General features: G+C 42.0%; 4 protein-coding genes across 6 annotated transcripts; 2 read left to right on the top strand and 2 right to left on the bottom strand.

The window, feature by feature from the left end:
- Positions 1 to 2,413: 2,413 nt before the first annotated feature.
- LOC104449868 (IST1-like protein) lies at positions 2,414 to 5,692 on the top strand. Its single transcript, XM_010064160.3, has 6 exons — positions 2,414 to 2,734; positions 2,903 to 3,035; positions 3,657 to 3,760; positions 3,877 to 4,021; positions 4,115 to 4,255; positions 4,517 to 5,692. Exons 1-6 carry the CDS (start codon positions 2,694 to 2,696, stop codon positions 4,760 to 4,762), a joined length of 810 nt encoding a protein of 269 aa, XP_010062462.2. The 5' UTR covers positions 2,414 to 2,693; the 3' UTR covers positions 4,763 to 5,692.
- A 3,076-nt stretch (positions 5,693 to 8,768) lies between these two features.
- LOC104449867 (ras-related protein RHN1) lies at positions 8,769 to 13,066 on the bottom strand. Of its 3 annotated transcripts, XM_010064158.3 has the most exons (8): positions 12,782 to 13,065; positions 11,613 to 11,690; positions 11,362 to 11,529; positions 10,701 to 10,749; positions 10,179 to 10,252; positions 9,605 to 9,698; positions 9,316 to 9,452; positions 8,787 to 9,194 (listed from the first exon to the last, which is right to left on the bottom strand). In XM_010064158.3, the coding sequence occupies exons 1-7, from the start codon at positions 12,818 to 12,820 to the stop codon at positions 9,352 to 9,354; spliced, it is 603 nt and encodes a 200-aa protein (XP_010062460.1). In that variant the 5' UTR covers positions 12,821 to 13,065; the 3' UTR covers positions 8,787 to 9,194; positions 9,316 to 9,351. The 3 variants fall into 3 exon arrangements, with proteins under 3 accessions (XP_010062461.1, XP_010062459.1, XP_010062460.1); XM_010064159.3 differs by having other exon boundaries at positions 8,769 to 9,452; positions 12,778 to 13,066; XM_010064157.3 differs by having other exon boundaries at positions 8,769 to 9,452; positions 12,782 to 13,064.
- A 1,862-nt stretch (positions 13,067 to 14,928) lies between these two features.
- LOC104449866 lies at positions 14,929 to 16,469 on the top strand. Its single transcript, XM_010064155.3, has 3 exons — positions 14,929 to 15,557; positions 15,988 to 16,059; positions 16,171 to 16,469. Exons 1-3 carry the CDS (start codon positions 14,985 to 14,987, stop codon positions 16,171 to 16,173), a joined length of 648 nt encoding a protein of 215 aa, XP_010062457.2. The 5' UTR covers positions 14,929 to 14,984; the 3' UTR covers positions 16,174 to 16,469.
- A 5,217-nt stretch (positions 16,470 to 21,686) lies between these two features.
- Positions 21,687 to 23,525, bottom strand: LOC104449864. The gene is made up of 2 exons (XM_010064153.3): positions 23,305 to 23,525; positions 21,687 to 22,524 (listed from the first exon to the last, which is right to left on the bottom strand). The coding sequence occupies exons 1-2, from the start codon at positions 23,417 to 23,419 to the stop codon at positions 21,923 to 21,925; spliced, it is 717 nt and encodes a 238-aa protein (XP_010062455.2). The 5' UTR covers positions 23,420 to 23,525; the 3' UTR covers positions 21,687 to 21,922.
- Between the last annotated feature and the right edge of the window lie 1,154 nt (positions 23,526 to 24,679).

Below are 24,679 nucleotides of genomic sequence, written 5' to 3'. Positions count from 1 at the left end.
ATTTGATTAGGGTTTACATCGATAAAAACCCGCTGTGAATTGGACAATGGCTGCACAAGAAAATTGTCTTATTTAATAAGAAATTTCAACAAAATCTTATAGCTCCTCCCGAAGAACATCAAGATAGGGTTTTGTAGCGATGAAATATTATAATTCGATTAGAATTTACATCATAAAACCCGTCTTTGAATGGTGGTTGCAAAAAAGTCTTTTTATTTGATAAGAAATTTTGACAAAATCTTATAGTTCCTCCTAAAACCATCGAAATTGGATTTTGTAACGGTGAAATGTCGAGATCTTATTAAGGTTTATATAGATAAAATCCGTCAGGAATGGAATCATAATTTTGACGGAGCTGGTAGAAGCTGTCTACATTAATCACCCAACCACTGAAGAAACACAAAGAAAAAATAAAAATAAATAAACAATTGGGACTTAGATTGATTGCGTAAAAGGTGATGGATTGACCACCTTTAAGACCAAAAGCCGGATCAGACGCTCGAAAAGCATCCTGAATTTTTCAAAGAATAATAATAACTGGGGCACCACTTTTTTAATGGCGAAAAGGGAAGGAAAACATATTCTTTTACACTGGAGCAAGCAATCGCCAGGCGTCGCCCGACACTCCCCAGCTGTGGTCTAGTAAGCAAGCAGATAACGAACCTTCCATGAAATGAATAAACAAATGGTCGAACTCCCTCCTTCGCTTCGTACGTTACCAGGCGGTTAAAGCCACGTGGATGCCGACGTGGCCTTGCATGTTCGTTCGTTTATTAATGTGAAAACATCACCTAGCGTCAAAGGAGGAAGAGGATCGAGAAAAGTGGATTTCTGAGTATCAAAAGGAGATTTGTTCTCAAATTGAGTCGATTTGACGCTGGGTATAGCTTTCGAAGTCACCCTTTCCTTAGATACTAAGATCAAATTTATGCCCAATCCCCCCAAAAATAACGGTTTTTTAGGATCCTTCAGGTGAAGATTGGATCAAGAAAAAGGAAGTTTTTCATCGTGACCAGATTCCCCCGGTCCTACCCATTTTTATATAGATTAATACCCTAGTACCATATGGCAAACGAGGGGCGAAACCCTTGATCTTGCCTGGGAAAAATAATAAACATTTGAATTCGTGACCCTAACCCAATTATTAATTCTCATGGAGAAAAAAGAAGAAGAAGAAAAATGGTTGGCGCAGGTTTCCTTGCTAAATAATCTCTCCTCGGACAAACCCCTTTTAAATTAACCCAATTCTAGGGCAAATCTTTCCTCAGAACAAGCAAAACCGAAATTCGATCATGTTCCTCTCATCCAAATCGTTCAGCAGCGGGCCCATCAAATCAGGAGTAGCCATTGACGGCCAGCTGCATATTTGTTTTTTTTTTCTAAATCCTTCATTATCGAATTTTTTTTTCCAGACTTAAGTCAATCGATTTCTTTGCTGAGAATAGAGAAATATAATTTTGAGGATCATCTAGACTCATTTCACCAGTCGATCCTGCTTTAACAAAGAATAGAAAACAACAAAAACACATGACCCAACATATTTGGTAATATTGTTAATAAGCATGAGGAAAATAAACATGTTTATGACTTAAATGATATAAATTATCTCGAGATTGATGTAAGTCGTGGCCAGTTGTCTATTTCCGTCGATATTAAATAGACAAGGAGGCCATTAATGTACGTACTTAATAAGTCAATATCGTTTGGAAAATGCAAAATTTAATTAAGCTGCGCTATTTTTTCCCCCCTGTTTCTGGGGGAAAAGCCGGTACATCTGCCAATACGGCCAACGGTCGACAGTTGGCCTTCCCTGCCGGCAGTTTTTTTCTTCTCACCAGGCCTCACTTTGCCTCGAACTTCCCAAAATACCCTCGTTCTGCGGGCGGCAGGCGCGGCCTCTCCGCGCTGCCCCCACCACGCCCAAATCCGTAATTTCGCCATGCCCCTCCGGGCTCATAAGACGCGCCAAAGGTTTGTTTTCGTTGTCGTTGTAGGAGAGAGACACACGTCCGACGTGGCAAACCCCACGAGCTCTCTCTCTCTCTCTCTCTCTCTCTCTCTCTCTCTCTCTCCATCTCCCCTCTTTTGGCCAAATGCCAGCTTTCGACGAGAAAAGCTTGTTGCCAAATGCTGCAGATTCTGCGCTTCCTTTCCATTCACGAACCGGGCCAATTCGGAATTTTTCCTTACTTGCCTAATTCGTCGCCTCTGCGTGCACCAACACCGCTATTTGTATCAGCCTTGACCCCCCAAGTTCTTTTCTTGCGAACGTCTTGGGTCTCTCTCTCTCTCTTCTCTCTCTCTCTCTCGCGAGCGCGGGCGCGCGGACGCTTCGACTTTCTCTCTCTACCTCTCTCTGCTTCTTGATTTTCCCTGCCCATATTCGGGTCCTTGAACTGACCACCCATCTCTCTCTCTTCCTCTCTCTGAGTTACCCGTTGTGTTTTCTGTTTTGAGCTTCTTGGGTGAGGATTCTTGGCGTATCTTGGTTGCCATTTCCAAGCCATGCACATGTTCTTTCCTTAACTTGGCCATTAAACAAATCGTCCGCTGAGCGATGCTTCCCTCATCGATCTGCCCGGCTCTCGCTCCCTCTCTCTTTTGAACCCCAAAAAGTTTCGTCTTTTTTGTCTTCCCCCACGTTCTTCTTTTCCCCACTTTGGAGACCGCAAAGCTAAGAGCAACCATCAGCCATGTTCGACAGTCTGTTGAAATCGAAATTCCATAACAAATGGTACGGCGAATTTCTTTTCCTTGTTCCGTGCTCTTGTTGTTTTCTTGGCATGTGAGTTTCTTGATAGCAAGATTTTTCTTTTTTTGGTAAGGTAAAAATTCTGTGTTGTTGATCTCTGCTTAATCTGATTTTCTTGGGATTCTTCTTTTTGCTTTCTGCGATTTTCAGCAAGACGGCGATGAAGCTCACGAAGACGCGACTGGAGACGATAATGAAGAAGAGGAAGGCGATGGAGAAGTACTTGAGAAAGGACATTGCCGATCTCCTCAGGAATGGTCTCGACACCAACGCCTACGGCAGGGTAATTTTCGATTTTTGACTCTTCCTTTTCTGAAGTTTTACGTTCATTCGGCCAGCTCTTTTTACACGGTGTCAGAAATTTGGGTCGTGACTCACCAGGGCTTATCCATTTTGTGTTAATTCACGGTCGATCTCGATTGCTATGTTTCAGCCGTGAAATCGGCCATATGTTTTTGAGCCCTGCGCGGAGAAGAAGACGTTTTGACCATTTCTATATGATTCTTGATAGAACCTTCTTTCGTTGTATCTTCCAAGTGCAGAAATCAAATATTAGTGGGTTTTGTTTTATTTCTTTTTTGTTCTATCCTTTTGGGCCTCTAATGGGCAAATTTTATCAACATCGGTTGTTCGTCCCGTACAACAGTAATTCGAATTACCTTGTGTTCGGAGTCTTCTTCTTGATGGAATCATGCGATCCCATGTTTGGGGAATAAAGGCTGTTCCTCTGGGCCTGGAAAACTTTCTGAACGTGCCTGCTATCCGATGAATGAAAGCCACATTTGATTCGGGATGTTGCTTGAAATGTCATGCAATTTCCAGTTAGATACAATGCTTGCGATCGTCTGTGAACATTTCGATTTGATAAGTCCGAACTAATAAGCCGAGGTGAATGTGGAAGCAGGCCGAAGGTCTTCTCATTGAGCAGAACATGACCTCATGCTACCATCTCATCGAGCAATTCTCTGGGTGCATATTGGGTCAACTACTAGTAATGGAGAAGCAGAGGTACCCACGGGAAATCTTCGTGTTCATGATCTAATTCCAACATATTCAAGTTTGTTTTCGCTCCCATACATTTGTACGTGAACTAATTAGCGCACGCTGTTTTCTGGTCTTCTCAGTGAATGCCCTGAGGAATGCCGAGAGGCCATAGCATCTCTAATGTATGCCGCTGCTCGATTTGCTGATCTGCCGGAACTGCGTGAGCTGCGAAGTTTATTTGCAGATCGTTATGGAAAGTCTCTCGAACCCTTTGTCAATAAAGAGGTAATCATCTCCTTTGCTTGAAAATAATTTTGTCGATTTCTTGTTATTTGTTACATTATACATTGTGTTGACTTACTAATTTGTCTGGCACAGTTTGTCGAGAAAATGAGGACGCCGGAGCGCACCAAGGATATGAAGCTTCAGCTGATGCATGACATTGCTCTCGAGTTCTCTGTGGACTGGGACTCCAAGGCATTGGAGCAGAAGCTATATAACCCAACTACACATGATCAAGTAAGCCTGTTGCTTCATCAATTATTTGCAGCATCCATTTTACATTGAAATAGCATTGCCCCTCCTGCTTTTGCTGTGAAATCATGTAATTACCCTACTAAATTAAAAAAAAAAAAAAATTAGCAATAATTGGAGTTGTAGGCTTCATACTGTCAAGTAAATTGATTCTTCGCCTGATTGTAATCTTTCTTTTCTTTTCCTTATTATTACTCTCGCCAGTCTGCTAATGCAAGCCAAATCGGCACTTTCATCTTTTGTCAGGAGAAATCCAAAGTAGGGTCTTCAGGCAACAATGCTGACAATGACTATAAGCAGCATAAAAGCAAGGACCGTGCTGACTCAAAAAGAGAGAGTGACTATGCTGAAGACAAACCACAGAAGGACAAGCTTGACCTTTCGCATCCAAAAGAAATGGCAGGGACCTTCCCTTTTACGGAAGAAAGGGAGTCACAGAAGACACCGATAAGCTTAGCAGCAGCAGCAGCAGCAGCAGCGAGGCCGAAGTGATTTCCCCACCTAAAAAGGAATTTGCCCACAGAGACAAGCCTAAGTATAGTTCAAGTTTATCTGGAAGCCCATCCGAGGAAGAAGCAAGTCATAAAAAGCCGTTAAGCTATAGAGACGTCCCTCCTCCTTATGTCAAAGCCAAGACAGAAAGAAACAGAAGCATTACCGATGAACCTCCGAGAAATACTGCTTCTGAGCTTGTTGATAAGAACTGCGAAGCTAAGAAACCGGTAGGTGAAGCCAAGCCAAAGCCAAGGTCAGTCAGGCAGCGCCCATTACCACCGCCACCAGGTCGTGAATCCGAACTGACCTCCCGAGCCACCCAAATCAATGATGAAGAAGAAAAGAGTTTAGATGGGCTCTTGATGCGCTACAGTAAGAAGCAATTGCCATATGAGCTGAGCGAAAAACCAAGAGGGTCTCTAAAACCACCTCCTAAGCTACGAACATATCAGGAAAATGGCGAACCCATGCGGCGCAAGAGCACAAAATCTGATGGATTTGCTCCACCTGCTAGAGTGGTGTCTCTTCCGCCGGAGCCGACATCTCCGGACGAGGCCGCTGAGTCAGCAAAAGGGCACTGCCGGTCCACTTCACTACAGCCAGACATTTTGGCCGGACATGTTCATCCTAATCTTCCTGACTGTGATGATTTGGCAGCGCGGATTGCTGCTTTCAGACGGAGATGAAAACGGGACAGAGTCGGAGGGTTTAGATTCTTTACTGTTATTCTATTCAATTTTTTATTGAATGCTTCTCATCACTACTAAAAGATCGTAACATTACTAGGGCATTTACCAGGTGAAGTACCTTTCTAGGTAGGTCTTCTCCTCTTTTTTCTTTTTTCTTGTTTTTAGAGTTTTACCTGTAAGCTCATTATCAGATGACTTCAGCCTCAATTGCACAGATGCTGCGTGGGATGCTATCTTTTACTTTGTTCTCTTGTTCATGTTTCGAGGGAATTCATGAATATGACATCCTAATATAACAGAGAGAGATCACTTCTTTCTTAACACTCTCCATTGGTGACAATTTCGTGTTGGCGTGTCTTCTTGTACAACTGCCGACAGAAGCTTCTAAAGCAAGAGAGCAGGACACTACAAGAATGGTGTCTGAAGAAAAGGCATACATGTGATATATATACATGAACCTTGGTGATCCTATCACTCCTGGCGCAGCTATCAGGTCACCCGATGCAACAGAAACGTTTTCTTCGCTTCACTTGTTTTTCGCTGCTCAAGTTTTTCCTTGTAGTCCTTAGTGGTAAGGCTATTGCCTATCTCTTCGCTGCAAAACAAAAATAGCAAAAAGAAGGAAAGAATCATGAAAGAGTAAAGAGATGTAACGCGAGCCTGGAATCAAGTGAATTGGAGACGGGAAAAGATGATAGTAGGGCGAGCTCTGTAAGCAAGATGAATATTTTCACAGTTCCAGGAGACTAATAGTTGCAATGTGCATTGTGTTTTCACAAGGTAAAGCTCACCAATTTCGAAGAAAAAGTTGTTGATATCTTGTGCAGTTTTTGCTGAAGTCTCGATGAAGAACATCCCGTTTTCTTAAGCAAATTGCTCTGCATCGTGCAGAGAAATCATCGTTAGAGATGAGTATAAATTTTTCATGATGCTCTACAAAATTTGGTAAAAGAGACAGCTCTGCAATGCTTCTCTCAAAAAAGTTTACCGATTCCCAAGTAGGTTTTTATGTTTAAGCACGATAGACCACAGTACTTTTAGACAAGCGTGACTTGTATAATTAACGAGACACAATGTGACAAAAGTAAGTTAACTAAAGAGTTAAATTGAAAATTCCTGGACGACGTGATTATATGTATTATTACACTTTAGTTGTCATATGGTTCCACAAGACACAAGCACGGCGACGAAATGAGGAAGAAAAGCACGTGATATGGATAGACTCTTTAAAGGAAAATCTGAATTTTGACATATCCAGGAAAAATCAGTTTCCAAGGGGAAACCTAGCCGTAAAGACTTCTGTAAATTTAGTAACATCTTCTCCATCTCAGAATCTGATCTCTCACTGTCGATCCCATTTTGTGCAACATAATTCCTCATTAAGCAAAGAATGACCTAATTCTGGGAACAAATGATTGATTAGTCGCAAAATAAACTTCTTAAGCAGATTCTCAGGAAAGCTGAACCATCGATATCGGTAACAAGACGACACGCGCTCAAGAAGAAGAAGACGAGAATAAAGGAGACAGCACAGCCCGAGATGTTCTGGGCCCCAGCCTTCTTCTGGGTCTGGTAAATCGTTAGTGGTCTTTTCTCACTTCCAGGCATACACTTTCTCCTAGGCCTGTCCACTTATAAGCCCTATAAAAAAAGTCTAGAACTTGTTGGGCTACCTTGGACCAGTGGTTCCAGAATACAAGCCCTTTTGTACATTGTGGAGCACACATGCATGCTCAAGGTTCTGTATACAAGTAAGAACAATTGCAAAATTGACAGACTAGGAATGCTCCAAGGTGTGTATAACTGAGCCTAGTCAAGTAAAACCATCTGTTCATAGCGTACGCTTACTCTAGTATTAGGTCTGGGTCCGGTTTTCGCTCGGTGACTTTCAATACCCATCTTTCAATTCTCGCTTTACTTATAATTATGATGCTCATGCCCTGGTTTGACCAAATTTCCTGTGTCTATCGACATAACAGGAAAACGTGCTCTACTGTTTCCAGGGCTTGAGGACACAATGGGCACAGTGGATCAGGCAGGGCCTTTCTCTTTAATAAATTTTCTCAGGTTGAAAGTGCGTTCTAACATAGGCTCCATATAAAAATTCTGATCTTAAGTATTTAGGCAACTTCCATATTTTTTTTTTTTTCCGGAGAACTTTTGTTGGCTGGTGCATGGTTTAGAGTCTAATACTGATTTGGTAGGATGATTCCCATGATTGGCGCTTTTAACTGAGTAGCATTTCGATCCGTGCCCTGTCTATACAATCTCATCCTCCTTTGGAGTTGAGCCAATATGGCATGATTTCTTTCACTATATATCTTGAAAAAGGCTATGTGGCCTTTGTTCATCCGAACAGTTTCCTTCTCGGTTAATCAGCTCCTCCACAAGTTGGGATCTACCCGTTTTGCTGGTTCGCCGATGGGTCTGCCAGCGGGCCATCCATCTTCCTGGGCATTGATTATCCTATCGTTACCCGTTGACCAGCATATGTCTGGAGATATTACTTCTCTGCGTATTAGCAAACTCTGCCAACCCCATGACACTCTCGAACCTTTGCATTGTGGGTAAGCATTATTCTGCTGATTTGAGCTCCGGGCAGATCCCATGGTCCTTGATGTAGATGTAGGCGCTATGCACACCCCATGTTCATCCTAATCTTCCGGACTATGATGATTTGGCAGCGCGGATTGCTGCTCTCAGAGGGAGACAAGAAAAACAGGGGAGAGTCGGGAGGGTTTAGATTCTTCGCTGTTCTTCTGTTCAACATTTTATCGAATGTTACTTATCAATATCAAAAACATTGTAACATCATTGGGGCAACTGGTCTATTTGGTTCGGCTTTGTAAATGAGCGTTGGGAAAATGCAAATGCTTTTGACCTAAAGTCCTTTGGAGAAATGTGAATTGCATTTGGTAAAAAATCGTTTACAAAACTACTTTGCCCTAAAAAGTATTGGGCAAATATTTTCTTGCCATGGACTTTTGGCTCTTTTTTTTAAAAGAAAAAATATCAAAACCCTCTAGTGGAGGGCCGCCAATGAGCTAGTCAAAACCCTCTAGCAAGGCTCCCAACGAGCCAGATTTGACGCCTGCAGCCATCATCCAAGGTTGTGAGACCTCTGGCGAGGGTCACACAACTCTAGGCGTCGCTACCCAAGCGACCAGTTAGGATTACGCAACCTCAAGCCTTGTCACTTGGGATCGCAAGACCCAAGCAGCCATCACACGACTTCGTCAACCACTTGCCAATCGCCCTCGCCAGCTGTCCTTTCTCAGAAAAGATGAATAGTAATAAGGGAAAAAATCAGAAAATTGAAGAATTGATGGGGGTAATGATGGAAAAGGGAAATCAGTTTCAACATTTAGCCAAATGCTGAAAGCAAAATGCTCCCTACTAACATTGAGCTTTTAGCTTCCCAAGGTTAACACTTAGCCGAAAGCCCTTAAAAAGCTGAATCAAATGTACCCAGGGGCTTTTGGCCTCCAAAGATGTAGTACCTTTCTAGGTAGGTTGTCTTCTCTTTTTTCTTTGGTCCTGAGTTTTTACCTGTAAGCTGATTTCAGCCTCACATTGCACAGTTGCTGCGTCGGATTCTATCGTTTACTTTGTTCTCTTGTACATGTTTCAAAAAGAATTCATGAATTTGACATCTTAATCTAACAGAGAGAGATCATTCCTTTCTCCACTGGTGACAATTTCGTGTTGGTGTGGCTTCTTGTACAACTGCCGACAGATCCCTATAAAGCAAGCGAGCAACCGAAGTGCAAATAATTCACACGATTTTGAACAGTACAAGAGAGCAGGACACCATAAGAATGGTGTCCGAAGAAAAGGCACACAAGTTATATATACATGAACCTTGGTGATCCTGTCACTCCTGCTGCAGCTGTCGGGTCACCCGATGCAACAGAAACGTTTTCTTCGCTTCTCTTCTCTTTCGCTGCTCAAGTTTATCCCTGCAGTCCTTAGTGGTAAGGCTCTTGCCAATCTCTTTGCTGCAAAACAATAATAGCAAAAGAAGGGAGAGATGTAACCCGAGCCTGAAATTAAGTGAAGGGCAAGCGCTGTGAGCAAAGATTAATCTTTACACACTTCTAGGAGTCTAGCGGTTGCATTATGCATTATGTTTTGACAAGGTAAAGCTCACCAATTTCGAAGAAAAGGTTGTTGATATTTTGTGCAGTTTTTGCTGAAGTCTCAATGAAGAACATCCCGTTTTCTTGAGCAAATTGCTCTGCATCCTGCAGAAATTATCAATATAGATGAGTATAAACTCGATTATATCTCAAGTAAATTCAAACACATTTGAAGGGCTCTGATATCAAATGCAACACCACAGGAGGTTTGCTTCACGACTTGTCTTCATAAGATGGTCATAGTGCAAGAACTTTTATGATGCCCTACAAAATTTGGTAAAAGAGACAGCTCTGTATGTTTCTCTAAAAAAATTTTGCTGATTCCCAGGTAGGTTTTATGTTTAAGTACGATAAACTACTGTACTTTTAGACATGCATGGCTACAAATGCACACGGCAGTGCATATACATGTATGTTCCATAAGATATATGAAGAAGTTGCGCTATCTTGCATAAAACACCGAATAAGATAGCGAGCATTGCAAAAGAAGGGGGATCAATAATAGACGTCTTGCAAAATCTGGGCTTTTCAAGCATCCTCTTTCTTATTCCACTTAAGCATGGTAAACACAGATTCTGCAAGCACCTCATTTTGCACTTCACGCTTCGGATCCAGGTCAGATTTGTTTGCCACCAGCGCCATCACTAGATTTGTGTTTCCTATGAGAAAAACAAGCGTTTGACATGATTGAGAAACAACAAATTAATCACAATACAACAATCAATAGTAAAACTTGATTACTATTCCACTAGTTACTCATATCTTGCTATGAAGGCAAAGCAATACGATATATTCTTATCAGATAATTGATGGAAAGGGCCAGTTTAAAAGCTCTCCTGTCACAACAATAAGTAAATTCTATACTGGTAAGAGATTAAAATGCTAAGAGAAATAATTCATGCGATTGTAACTTGTTTCTGGCTTCTGTGAACCATCAGGTTCTAAAACAGCCTAACAGAAAAGGAAGTATAAAAGGTGGAGGTCACTATCATGATATTAACACTAATCAGGATCATCTGGCAATGAAGGACCTATAGTTCGGTCTTGTGAACCTAAATAGTATACATGAATCAGTAACCTAATTGAGAATGAGCATCATGGCCTTACCTTGTCTTTGTAGTTCTTCAACCCATTTTTTGGCTCGAACAAATGTGTCCTGGTGCAATGGGTGCATGCACAATCATCATTAAACATAAAAGTGCAACTTTCTATTCTAACTCAATAGCAGAAGTTGCGTATTTACAAGTTTACAAGCATAGGTGCCTAAACAAATGTTTCTTTGTTTTCAAGCATAACTGACGACTTTGAGGCATATTCAGACTATGATTCAAGGGCTGTATGGGAAAACAATTTACAGGTGAAGGGACAAAAACATAATATGCTTTATACTTCCTCATAGCATCGATTGCTCATCTTGAATCAGTCACAAATGAGAAAGAGAGGGCATGAAGGTTAATGGTGTAGCCCTAAGAGAGCAGCCCCTGATTATTATGGGGGGGGGTTGGTGGGCAGTTTTTGAGACAATCAAATCTATACCTATGTACTGCTAAATGCAACGCTTGAATGACCTGGTTGCATCTCATATATCCTGTGATGACCTAGAGGACTAAAAAGCAGAACCCTCAATGTAACTGCTAATGCATAACAGATTGTCACAAAGCTAGTTAGATGATGGCAGATATATGAATCGCTTTTAGTTGCATAAAATTAGTATTGCCAAGAACATCTAGATACTCTGTCCAATAACAGGACTATAACTAGTTCATACCACGCTTGATATGTCATATACAACAACTGCAGCTGCTGCTCCTCGATAGTACATGGGGGCCAAGCTGTGATATCGCTCCTGGCCTGCTGTGTCCCATATGTCGAACTTAACCGTTGCTTCGGCTAATGACAATATCTGGGTGAAAAATGCAGCTCCAATTGTTGGCTCCTGCAATTGGGTTTTGATGAGCTGTAAGATTTTATAAGACAAGCGAGACCAAATTCTATGTAAATAGACGAAAGGAACCCAACCTGGTTATCAAAGAATTGGCCTTTTATGAATCTCAGCACTAAACTTGTTTTCCCAGTTCCCATGTCCCCCAGGAGCACCTAATATAGACGAGCGTGAAATAATGTAACTCAACCATTAACTTGGGGGCAGTGGTATTCAGATCACAATTTGGCAGTTAGTTAGGCCCTATAGCTAAGTAACACTATCACTTACTATGAACTCTTCACCCAAAGATATATTTCTGAAAAATCCACAGAAGACCAACCGGGAAAAAATAAACTGGAGAACGAGATGGCAACTTGCCATTGCAAAAAACAGAAGCACAGGGAGATGAATGGAAACATGGCATAAAAGACTTTGTCTGAGCATCAGATTTTCAATTGATGAGCTTAGTGTTGAAAATTGAAATGTTAAACAAGCTCAAACAAAAAATATGGTGAAAGAGAGTAACTTAATGTGGACGTGATTGTCAATTATTCTCCTCTTGCTTGTATGAGGTTAAAGGCCAGAGTCAGGATTCTGCTGCCAACGGATTCCCACTGGCAGGCACAAGTAAATGCACAAAACAGAGTGCTAACAGCAATTTACCATGGGATTTCAGATTTGCCATATTTGCAATTCTAATTAGGAACTAGAACCAAAGCCTACCCTCAAATGAACAAGGAACCAAGAAAGAACTCCGCCGTTATGATCCAGCGGAGCTACCTAGAAATAAAATACTATCGAAGTCGGAACCCTTCCAATTCAGTTCTAAGAACGCATTCGCCGCATATGCTACTCAACTGCCAATCTACTCATCCGGGCGATGCGCTGTGATTTCATAAACACAGCATTTGAGAGGATTTTGATCTAATTGCATAAATCAGTTCCCTTAACAGTGAGAAGGTCAACGGACACAGGGTTATATACGATATACTTAGTCCGCACATTCATGACAATCGGATCTCATCATCGACGTAAGAATATATCATCCGAAAATCGCCGCAAACCCATCAGAGGAAAACACGCACCCACAAAAGAACAAGAGGAAAAAAGAACATCCTCGAGCACAGAAGCGACTGAACGCGATCGAAAGTTTCGATTTTTAGCTGGATTAGTGGATACTGTACGATTCTCAGATCACCGAGAAACCGCGCAGTGTGAAAGTAAGGCGGGCGAAGACAAGCATGGAGGGGCGAAACGTACCCACCAGCTTGGCATTAATAATCCTGTTCGCGGGCCTCGCCATTGCTAATCCTCGGAACCGATCGGATAACTCCCAGAAACTCTCTCTTCTCGTTTCGCCGAGAGAGAGACGAGAGACGAGGTTATGAGTTGGAAAACGGTGAGGCCGCGGCCACTCCGAGCACGGCAAGTTACGAAGAATGACTTGACGAGCTGGGAAAGCTAAAGGGGACCGAGGAAGGCGAATCTCTTGGGTTGCATCGCAAGCTTCGCAAGGAACGGTAGTTCGTTTGACCGGTAGGTTCTTCTTGCCGAACCTAAGACCTACGTCATCACCACGAATGAAAGCCCGTTTTGTCTCATTGACGGGAGAAAGCGGGAGAGAGAGAGAACGTCGTGTTGCGACTCATGATGAGATTGGGAACCCATGTCGTTTCATGGGTGATTCTAGTCCCAAGCTTCGAGGTCAACGTCTTCTACCTGCAACGTAGAATCTGCGGATCCCCCCCTGTATTCTGCCGTATTCTCAGCATAAAACATGTTAAATTCCTAACAAAAAGAATCCCATGAACGATTGAGTTTTCTCCTCGTGTGATGCTCTTCTCGGGTTTAGGAAGGAGTTGGCCGAAGGGTCGACGTCCACGCCTGCGCCCCCCACCTTCACGAATAACGAAAGTAACAAGAACTTACAATTTGGTAGAACGAATTTTCGTTGGCGGACATGTTAGCATGGAATTAAAGGCGTGTTTAGCAACCATTATATTTTCGAGAAAAATTTTTGATTATCATTTCTGATTACCAAACGTAAGATTCTTAAATTCTTTTATTTTTAAAATTTTTTAATGCTTTTATTATATTTTTCATTTTTTTCTATTTTTTTCTTCTTCCTCCTCCTTTGTAACTGGAGGCTCGCTTAGCCAAGGTGAGTCTCAGCCTTGTCAAATCTAGGTGAGACTCGACCTCGCCCAACGGCGCGAGGTGGGCCTTGCCTTGACCTCGCCTAGGCAGCGTGAGGTGGGCCTCACCCCGGCCTAGCGAGACCAAGCCTCACGCTAGCTGGCGAGGCTGAGCCTTCTTGTCAATGGCTAGGCAACCGGTGACGCTAGGGCAAAGTCTCCGACCAAAAGGAAGAAGAAGAAAGGGGAAGAGAAAGAAAAATATGAACTAATTCTCAAAATTGTTCTTGAAAATAAGAAATTATTTTTTTTTCCTTTTGATTCTTGTTCCAAATTTATTTTTGGAAACAAAATTTTTACTAAATAGATTTCTATTCTTTTATTTTTTTAAAGGAATAAAAGAACAGAAATAGTTGTTTCCCGATGGGTTATCAAATAGGGCCTTAGTGATCACATAAGAATGCTTTGCTTCCCAGAGTTGATCTAACTGATATGGGAAAGATCCCATTTTTGCCCTTGTAAGTTTGCAGGATGTCTTCTTTACAAGTGAATCAGCCCAACAATTTTGCGGCTTGCGATGAAATAAAAGCCAAGTTTGGAACTCGGGCTTGAAAAATGGCTGGTTGGGCCTTTTCCAATCCAAAAGCAGGTCCTGCATCTGGGATTGGACCATCAACCCTCGACAAGCTTTAAGGTACAACTTCCTTTCTTATTTAGTTATGGATGAGCAAGTCGATTCAATACATCAATCTGTATGTTACACAACTAAGTAAATCTATCAGTCCATTCAATATCATATCACTTATGAGTAGGGATGTAAGTCATCTCCGTTGCAAAAGACACTTTTTTAAGGGGGGAAATCTCATGAAAAACTGGGAAGAAATAAGTTTCAGTATCTTAAGTAATTGTGCATTAGATTAGATGATTAAATGGCTTGAAGAGAAAAAAAAAAAAAAGTACCAAAGAATGTCCTCACCAATTCAGAAGCCGTGACGAGATTTGACACATCATGGATTCATTGATTGATAAAGTACAAAATGTGTTCATCATTTTCTATGGATGTTAATCGGGTCTCGTTAACAGATGCGGGTAAATTTGAATAGTCTTCAGGTGCACATGTATCCAGCTCCCAATCAATACTATCTTCCAAGCTGTCCCAATTGGATCTAAAAGAGGGAAAGAAAAGGCAGAGAAAACGTCAACACGTCGGAAGCAAACAAATTAAGGAACCTTCCTTCCACCTTACCATACTCAATTCCCAGAAATCCTGCATACACATTCATTTACTTCAGACTCAAAAGCCATCCCCCTCTCTCTCCCTCTCGATCTCTCATGGACTCCTCCAAGGCCAATCCACCACCACCCACACTTCCCATCTACTACACCCCCTTGCCACCCCAACCCGATGCCCCAAACTACATCCTTTTACCGCTCCACCACCCTGCAACCGCCTCCCCACGGCGGCTCCATACCATTTGCGCCATGTCGCTGATTCTTTTAGCCTCGGTAGCCTACATACTTTACCCATCGGAGCCGGACATAGATGTGGTGCGGCTCCGACTGAACCGGGTCCAATTCCACACCCAACCGCATGTGCTCGTCGACATATCCCTATTCCTCACTATCAAAGTCTGTAACGCCGATGTCTACTCCATGGACTATAGCACGCTTGATGTGGCGATCGGGTACCGGGGAAAGATGCTGGGGCATGTGAAGTCGGACCATGGTCATGTGATGGCGCTCGGGTCATCCTATGTGGATGCCGAGCTGGAGTTCGACGGGGTTGAGGTGTTTAGCGACGCGGTGTTCTTGCTCGAGGACTTGGCCAAGGGCACGGTTCCACTCGACACGGTTACAACGATCGACGGGCGAGTTGGGTTGTTGTTCTTTGGCTTCCCTCTGAAAGTAAGGGCTTCAATCTAACATGCATTAGGTCTCCCTCTCTCTGAATCACGGCACGGGTCTTCAATGTTTCTCGATTTGACATACGAAAGGTGCCTACAAAAATTGCGTACTTATCCAGCAAAAATCACATCAAGAATAAGGTTTAACGTGTATCTAGAACTCAGTCCGTAGATCATATAGGAGTTTTCATACGATATACAACTTGATCAAATGGCAGTATACAAGCTGATGGTACGTGTGCATGAAACAGTTGCTTGAATCGAATTGTATGCAATTCATTCTCGACACAGTATGTGCAGGCAATATAAACTTAATATGAACTTTAGCGATCCATATGATTATAACCATCTTATTTGTTGATCTCTCGAGCAAAACTCGAGATTACTTTTCTTTTAATCTCTTTTTGGGGGGATTTGTACATCATTTACAGGCCAAAGTATCATGCGAGGTCTCAGTGAACACCCACAATCAAACCATCGTGCGTCAAAACTGTTTTGCTGAGGTGCGATGGAAGTATTCATTTTGCTCGATCATCTTTTGTTGTTTCTTCTCTTTTTTGCTGAGTGAAAGTATTAGCCAGTTTCTAACTATTTATACTGTTCTATCCTTTCAGTGATGGATTGCTTTGCCATGATGAATCAGAATCAGGAGGCTCCGTATTATCTCTAGCTTCAGTATGTGATTAGATTTCGCGACAGCTTGTGTCTGCGATATACATAGACGTCGAACGAACCATATGCGCACACAGCGCTTTAGCTTGTACTAGCATTATGCCTTCCTTTCAAACATAATCGTGCATCTGGTTGCACTAATAATGATAAAAGGGCCTGTGATACTTTAGTTTGTTATATAGTGATTGTAAGAGAATCGACTTTTGCTGAAGAACCAATCGGGATAGAAGGTTGGTATCAATCGCACTGATGTGCTGCAGGGATAATCATCGATGCTGACTTTGGTTTGATGAACATGCTTTCAAACTTTCTAATATCTAACTGGATTATGACAAATATAAGCAATTCAAAGTGAAATACTAACTTACAGTGAGCCTTAGATGATATTATCTTGAAGGCCATAATTTTATTCACGTATATTCACTGTATGGTCCGCTAGAAGATATAAAAACTTCTGTAGTATTGTGCATCAATACTAGAAGCTTGAATAATCACTTCTAGAATCATATTTTCCGAACAAACACGTACTTAGATCGATGATATCTACACCTGAATGAGCCCGGATGAACAGTGGGCGAGCACAAGCACCACTCTCTTGCACCTTTCGCACCTCCACTGGCCCTGGCAGCTGATGAATGCCAACTAGGAACTTCTCGGGCAGCCATCAAACTGAGCATTGCGTGCTCATTCCGACGGGTCGTGGAGTGACCGGTGAGGACAGTTGAAGGAACTCTAGGGTGACACATGAATTGATGTTTGGAAATTGTCAACGTGACAGAAGAGGAGCGAGTTTGTTGTGGATGAGGATCTGGTTCTTATAGAAGAAGTGAAAAGGCAGGGAGTTTGAGGGGGCTAAGGAAAGGTTGGCGCTAAAGAAGTTCTGGAGTTAAGTAATGAGGTGCAAAAGTTACTTTCGTTCATGGGTAGTAAGAGGAGTAGCTTTTTCCCTCTCTTTTCATCTTTTAATATGATAAGTGATTATTTAGGAGGAATTCTCAGACGTGTCTTTGTCGAAGGTTAAAGGCAGTGAGACTCAACCAACGTAGTAGGGAGCCTTGGCAAATTATTGCACAGATTCGAATATAAAGACCATATTGGTCATGTACATTTTACTTATATGGACCGCAGGGGATCCGAGTCTAGAAAAACTTTGTTACTTCATATAGGCCAACCGCCCCTATTTATTCAGCCACCATTGAGTTCTGTTTATAAATCTAGCATAATTTGTAAAGGGATAAGTGCACTAAAAGCTTTAAAACTTATCGCAAAAATGTGATTAAGTTCTAAAACTTTCAAAAAGTATATCAAATCTTAAAAGTTATTATTTTGTGTAATCAAGTCTTCTAGATAATAGTATTAGTTTGGCTAACGGAAAATGCCGACGTGATAATTTTTTAAATTATTCTCTCCACCCCATGTGGCTTTTTTTTAATTATTTTTCTCCAAATCTAATTATATTTTAAAAAAATGCTACAACTTTATTTAAGAACACCTAATTAAAAAAAAAAAATAGGGAGCTCGTGATGGGGCAATGTAACTACCTATTGCCAACCTTGGGTGAGGGTGGCCACCCTCATCCAAATCTGGGTTAAGGGCGCCCAGATTTGAGCACTTGGAGCCAGCAAGGCCTCAACCGGGGCTAGTGAGGGCTAGCTACCCTCGCTGGAGACCCATGGAGGTGATGAGTAGCAATTGCACCTCATTGACGAGAACCCTATCATTCTTTTCTTTTAAAGGAATCAGCATTCTATGCTGTTGGTGAAGGTGCAATAAAGCTATGTTATTGAGCATAACATTTCTTACTCGATTTCAAACCCTTCAATTACAATATTATCTTTGTAGATACAAACGTTAGAATTGCCATAACTTCCGCATGACACTCACTCGAATGGCATAATTTTGTTATTCAGTTCCTTTTATACCACATCAGTTTAAAATCATTTACTCAAGTATTCATTTCGACAATTCAACACAAATCGCTTTTTCACTTACTTTTCATTCTAACGTGACTTTGCAAAAAAGAAAAGAAATTGAAGTCCAACAAGGCAAGGATATAAAAAATGTCATTATTTCTCTCTCCTACGTTTCTCTCTTTCTTGCTCTAAAAGCTTCCTCTTTGGAACTCGTAGACCCCATGGATGAAGAAGCTTCCCCCCTCTCGCGTGTGTCGTGTCTTCTCCTTTACTCACTCTCTTTGCTTAGCGTCATCTCTCTCACTCGATAGGGAAAGGCCCTGGAAAGGCAGCAATGTGGAGAGAAAAATTAGGGCTTGGCACTCGATGAATATTGTTGGACTTCGCAGCCCATGATAGCAAAAAAATATATTGCCATTCGTCTGGGCTTTGGTTGATATAATCGTGTGCCGCCTCTCCTGCTCTTGCCCCTCATCGTGAATTTGATAATATGATTGGCCCGAATTTGAAGAATCGTGGTCCAGTTGGGGTTTTTGAAGAAGGAAGTTGAATCTTACCACCTAATTTCTTTAAACAAGATTAGGGTTCTTTAATCAGATATCCGAACGACATCGTTTATCTTCTCGGTTGGCGACTTCATCTTACTGACGAATTTTGATGGAAGGATTTTTCTTGGACAGTGATTGTGTTCCTTTCCCAGCTTACCACATCATCGATTTATCGGTCTGGCTACAAGCACAGCAACTCTTGTATTTACCTCTGTAATTTTAAAGTCTTGAGATGAACAACTTTTCATTTCTACGCATACTTCAGCCCAGAGGGGTCAACTTAATAGGTCTTAACCTTATTCTCTCTCTTTTATTCTCTTTCGGACAAGTTATTCCGACCCTCCTTGAATTGTAGCTAAAATACAAACGGCGCCCTCGTATTTAGAGCAAAATGACTGGGCAAACCACGACAAGTATAGCGATTTTTCCAATTCAAGTTACGCAATAGGCAGTATCACGATGGGATGTGCAAAATGTGGAAGAGGGGAAAATGACAAAAGACACGAGAAAGGAGTTTGGAAATTCATGCTTTAGATAAACTATGTAGTGCCTCAAATATTTGCTAACTTAAACAACAAGGACCCTTCGTCACAAAGTTCAAGGGCCCCCCCTCAAGAAGGAGGAGAAAGTGAAAGCATGTCTGCTTGTTTTTGAAGGAATTGAAATACTTATCACCAACACAACAAACACAGCATAACCGCAAATCCCATGTTACAAAGATTGCTCTTAGTGAAACTGAGTGTAAATGAGTTGACCTAAAAGTCTGGAGAAAAATCTTGGAGAGGAACTTGAGGATCCTGAATTTAGCCCCACACAATCGTACCATCCTACTCCATTATGATGATACAAAAGCCCCATCCTTGTGTTCAGAAGTTACTAAATCACAGAGAGACAAAGAGTCTGGGGCTTGCAGCATACGTTTCACTCTACATAGGGTGAAATTTAATGTGGAGCATGGTTCTCTATCTTCCACAACTACTCGTGCACCAGAAACCCACTAAAAGACAAACCTCCCCTAAATTTGCGTCAGTTTTTGGGTCATCCTTTAAATAGCCCTCCCCCCTCCCCAGAGAGTCCAAAGCCTTCGGAGTAATGGCACTTGAATAAATAGTCTAGTGAAGTTAGTAACTGCTGTCTCTCTAGAGCCTCCTGCCTTGGCTTTGTGCATTGTGGCTAGCATGAGCTCGAGTAAGCTCTGTAACATCAACCGATGCACCAACCGAAGCCAGGGACGCCACCCAAAGTGTAGGTTTAACATGCTTGCTCCGTTCAATGCGCTGTTGACTGCTGGGTCGAAATTGCCAGTGTGGAGGATTTGGTGGAGGAAGATGAAGAAGGAACAGAGGAGGATCTTCCATGTCTCTGCCCCAGCGTGTGCCATGTATGATCCCTTCACGTACGCGCAGAACTTCGATCAGGGACAGACATGGGCCGATCCGGATAACCTCTCGAGGACTTTCTCTGCTCGGTTCGCTGTTCCGTCCAGGATTCTTGAGGAGACTGAGATGATGAGTCAATGCAAGTCATGAGGTTGACACGGTTTTTACTTCATATTTACTGCGTTATGATATAGCAGCAAGGTTTCGTCTTCAATGCTCATATTTGCGTAAGGGAAACCAGAGCAGGCCTTTTGATGCTTGTCAATTGAGTACTGTGGCCTATGACAGATTTTCCCTCCTCCTAAGTCCCCATCCTCTCTGTCCCTCGGTGTCTGTCGGGTCATGACATATTCTCATGGGAATGCTTTTACAATTTTCCTGGCCTGGTAAGGTCTTTATTTGTTTAACCATGAGGCAATCAAATATAACTCTTAGAATCAAAAGCATTCTTCTATTGTCCACTCAACAGCATATTTTCTCCAGATAATCAGAACCATTTGTGCAAATACGAATATTATGATTCAAATCCACCCTTGGAAACAATGTAATTACAGCTCTATTACCGCCTCACATCTGTGTATTAGTAGTAGGTGCTTTGAATGATAAAACCCCCCGATGAGAACTGTTGACAGTGCTCCATCTAGATTAATTATCCCCTCCTTGATAAAGCAGAAACAAACTTTTATCAGTGAATGTATGAGTGGAGTGCATCAGACTGTGAATGTTAGAGCTTTCTTCAAATTTGCATTGAGACCCTTGAAAGCGTGGTTATCTTGAACTCAAATGGCCCAAACGCCAAAATTCTGGAGACATGTTGGGCCACAGTTCTGGCTGTTTCTGATGTGCCGTAGAGCAATTACTCTGCAGCTACTTACCAGCATTAAATCACAGTACAACCGCACCTTCTCTCGACAAAAAAGGACCAAGCTGCTTCAATGAGAAGCAAACAAGTCAAATTGGTAGGCCACTCGAAAAACTGTATCTCAGAATCGAGTCCTGCTGAGAACTTAAAAAGGTCATTCCATCGGAAGTAACTCCCGCCCAATAAACCTCCCCTGGATATCCATTCTGTTCCCCCATCCTATGACATTTCTAACAAATATTTAAAAGCACCAAGTTTCAGATTCTTGTTCATCGTCTGACTATTATAGAGCCAGAGATTTACAAGATCTGCCTTTCAAATTTAACAAATTCATCAGTGTTGGGTCAAAGATGAAGTTTCAACTCCAACATCTTATCAAACAATTTCACCGGGCTATCCGGTGATCTGGTTTAGGACAAACTAGAAGATTTCTTTGAGAACTTGTCATATGAAGTAAAAGAAATCCAACCACAGAAGTGAAAATTCTCAGGACTAATCAAAGTCATTGTACCAACTTACTGTTTAATAATCTTTGAGAACAGATCCATTTGACGTCAACAGTACAAAACCATGGAACTTGAGGAGACTGATCAGCAAAACACCCTGACTTTTATGAACTCAAATGACCCCCCAAGGAAAGCTGAAATGCCAATGGGATGCCTCTTGACATCTCACTGATTGATAGACAGAAATTTTATCAATTTCAAGTATGAGAATGTCGAAACATTAATTAACATAAGTAACACATAGATGGTCGACCGAAACGCTACAAAATCAGACAAGTTGCACCAGCTGTTTCCTTCAAAATAAATCTAAGTAATCACGACGCAACTCGTCATTATCACCTCATCAATATAGTCAAGCTCATCCCATACACAAAATGAGACAGCGAAATATTATACAGATGCCTGGTGTAAAAGAAACACTTGCTACAAGAAGCCCTAGAATGTTAGCCTAAAAGCACGGTTTCAAGTTGATATTGCTTGAGAGGATTAGCATACAGAGAGACAGCAAATAACTATCACCATGTAAACACTGCAATCTATAAAGACTCCACGCACCGTCTGGTACACCGCCAATCCTCTCTCCAAAACCTTAACTGCTCCTCCCCAGTTATCACTATCCTCCTGAGATTCCCCGCTTTCATCCACACTCTCCTCAGCATTCCTTTGCATGTCAAGGTACATCCGGATAAGCACAACCGTCACATCTGTCACCAGTAGTATGTACAAAGGCCTCGAGGATATCACACTGTCTGACTTTGCTCCACTGCAGGATAGAACTACCAAGACCGCAATGATAAGAGCACAGCAAGCGCGCATTTTCTCTGATTCTAGAACACATGAGTTCAGCCTCTTTGAGCTGAAAAAATAAAGCTGGTTCCTCTGCTTTGAACCGGACAAAGATTGTGAAGCTGTAGAGATTCTAGGCATCAATGGTGCTTGTACGTGAAGCCCACTAATCTCAGACTTGCATAAGCTGGTCTCAGCAACGGATTCTCCAACATGAGAAATCTCTTTAGCTGAAGCCTCAGCATCAACAATTTCTTCGGAGGATCTAGAACTGCCGGCATGATCGTCACCCACAATGCCACCTATAGAAAATAAAGAGATAAATCATGCCCGCATCAGAAATTACACTCGTAAAACAACATCAGGGTTTACGCGACACGCAATAGAAACCACTACGCTAGCCTTGACGAACTCTTGACTCGAGTTTGCATGCAGCTTCAACATTAGACATGAAGAAAATGGGGAAAAAAAGAAAGAACTTTTCGCAGTAGGTTTCACCGAAGAAGAGACAGGGTCAACTCCAAAAGGGAAAAGGGAAGGGACTGCCGGTTTCTTTGTTTAAAATCAAAGAGGCTAGTCCCGTTGGATACATCACAACTACATCTCAATAACTTTGGATTATCAATAAAGGAGTCACAAAACATCTCAAGCGCGACAAGCATATCGCCAAGTAAACCGAGACGTTGACATGAAAGACAGGACGAGAACTCAACATCATCGTACAAGTCATTTGTAAGCAAAGAAGGGGCTTTGGCACCACGACCAAACGCTGAAGCAAAATAGGAAGCATGGGGCAACGCACAGCACAGCACGCAATCGAGAAATCCCCTCTTGAAAACGGAACTGAATGACCAGAAAACGAAGCTAGCGGAGCACGTCCCATCACGACGAACACGCCAAAGCCCGAAAAAAAAAAAGAAAAAAAAAATGCCACCGCCCCCAATTGATCCCGAGCTGCATCGACCGCGCGCGGGCGTGGACATCAACGGACGCGTCGAAAGGTCGGGGCGATCGGTGCAGACAGAAAAAGAAGACGAAGAAGACGAAGAAGAAGAAGAATCGAGTCGATCGCGTGAAATTACCGGCGAATTGATCGTTGGGAAGAGGCGGAGGATGGCCGGTGATGAGAGCCAGGCGATCCGATCCGCCGTCCACGATCTTCCTCCGCCGCTCCTCCCGGCTCTTCTCCGTCGCCATTCTCGCGGGACGATGGCACAGAGGTTTCCCTCGCGAATTAGCCTTTTGCCCAACTGAATAACCGCAAAGATTCTCACGCTTTCGTGCGCGAGAGATAGAGAAAGAGGGGCTCGAAGAGAAGTCGAGGAGATCTGACTGCCCCCCAAAAACGACGTCATATCTCCAGGTGGGCTTCGACCTTTGGGCCGGACAGGATCCGAGGAGGGCCCAACATGGTCTTACCCTAAATTTGAGGAAAGGCTTTAGTAAATTCCCGTTTGGTATATATGTAAAATTTGGCTTGCGACTTTTTTGGTCAATTACTGATAGCTTATAAACGGGGAAAAAAAAAACGATTGCCAAATGTAATATTTAAGTAGTAGACTACCAAATTGCTTTTAGATTTAATAAGTGAGCCCGTCAGTTAGTTAGCGGTTTACTAAAAGATAAGATAATATTGCTACGATCATAATAGGCATCATAATTTTACAAGTGGACCCCAAAAAGTAATTAGTAACTTATGAACGGTCGAACGAAGAAGCAATTTTTACCATCCCCAAATTGAATAAGCATGTAGTAGATTACCGAATGTTTCAAAATCTACAAGTGAGCCTACCAAGTACTTAGTAATTTATCAAAGATATAACGAAGTTATCACCTCACATCTGGTGGCATTTCATGAAGTGTTTTAATATTTTACAAGCAGGTCATTTGTTAAGTGGCAGATTTCTAAAGAAGTTGATTAATTTACTCAAAGAGTCGGTAAATTCCTGACTATGTTGGTAACTTATGAGGCTAAAAGTGGGCCTACGTTGGTAGCTATTTTTACAAGTAAGCTCTTTATTCCACTAGTAAGATTTTGTTTCCAAGAGGCAACTTCCTAAATAGGCTGATAAATTCACTATTGATTTGACGTTGATAGACTTGATTCTTCACCTGGTGCTTACTACCCTCAAGACGAGTGTAAATTGGTACGTTAGCTACTTCACTTGTACTTACTAACTTCAATGCTGGACCTTTACATCTGATTTAGTTTTTTTATTATGGAAATGGCTTAAGGAAGCGAATGACTCAAGTTCAATTAGTTTGTCTAAGCCGGCAAGGGAGATGGAGTCACGAAGCCCTAAATTCCTCAAATAGTTGGTAATTTACCATACCAAGCAGGTTTACTTGAATAAGTTACATATTTTACTGTTAAGTTGCTAAGTTCAATTTTCTTTTTTCTTCTTTTTCCAATTGCAAATTCCTTACTTTGTTAGTAACTTACTATACAAGCTTGTA

This window comes from Eucalyptus grandis, chromosome 6 (assembly GCF_016545825.1).
Source record: "Eucalyptus grandis isolate ANBG69807.140 chromosome 6, ASM1654582v1, whole genome shotgun sequence".
Taxonomy (NCBI): Eukaryota; Viridiplantae; Streptophyta; class Magnoliopsida; order Myrtales; family Myrtaceae; genus Eucalyptus; species Eucalyptus grandis.
This window is presented reverse-complemented; position numbering and strand designations above follow the sequence as displayed.

Bases quoted from the DNA above. Each gene is read 5' to 3' on its own strand.
- LOC104449868 (XM_010064160.3), top strand. From the start codon at position 2,694: ATGTTCGACAGTCTGTTGAAATCGAAATTCCATAACAAATG. The intron at 3,036-3,656 runs GTAATTTTCGAT...ATGTGGAAGCAG, and splicing joins ACACCAACGCCTACGGCAGG to GCCGAAGGTCTTCTCATTGA. The intron at 4,022-4,114 runs GTAATCATCTCC...TGTCTGGCACAG, and splicing joins AACCCTTTGTCAATAAAGAG to TTTGTCGAGAAAATGAGGAC.
- LOC104449867 (XM_010064158.3), bottom strand. From the start codon at position 12,820: ATGGCGAGGCCCGCGAACAGGATTATTAATGCCAAGCTG. The intron at 11,530-11,612 runs GTTGGGTTCCTT...ACCCAATTGCAG, and splicing joins GCCAATTCTTTGATAACCAG to GAGCCAACAATTGGAGCTGC. The intron at 9,453-9,604 runs GTGAGCTTTACC...ATTGTTTTGCAG, and splicing joins CAACCTTTTCTTCGAAATTG to CAAAGAGATTGGCAAGAGCC.
- LOC104449864 (XM_010064153.3), bottom strand. From the start codon at position 23,419: ATGGCGACGGAGAAGAGCCGGGAGGAGCGGCGGAGGAAGATCGTGGAC. The intron at 22,525-23,304 runs GTAATTTCACGC...TATTTTCTATAG, and splicing joins TCCCAACGATCAATTCGCCG to GTGGCATTGTGGGTGACGAT.
- LOC104449866 (XM_010064155.3), top strand. From the start codon at position 14,985: ATGGACTCCTCCAAGGCCAATCCACCACCACCCACACTTCCCATCTAC. The intron at 15,558-15,987 runs GTAAGGGCTTCA...CATCATTTACAG, and splicing joins TCTTTGGCTTCCCTCTGAAA to GCCAAAGTATCATGCGAGGT.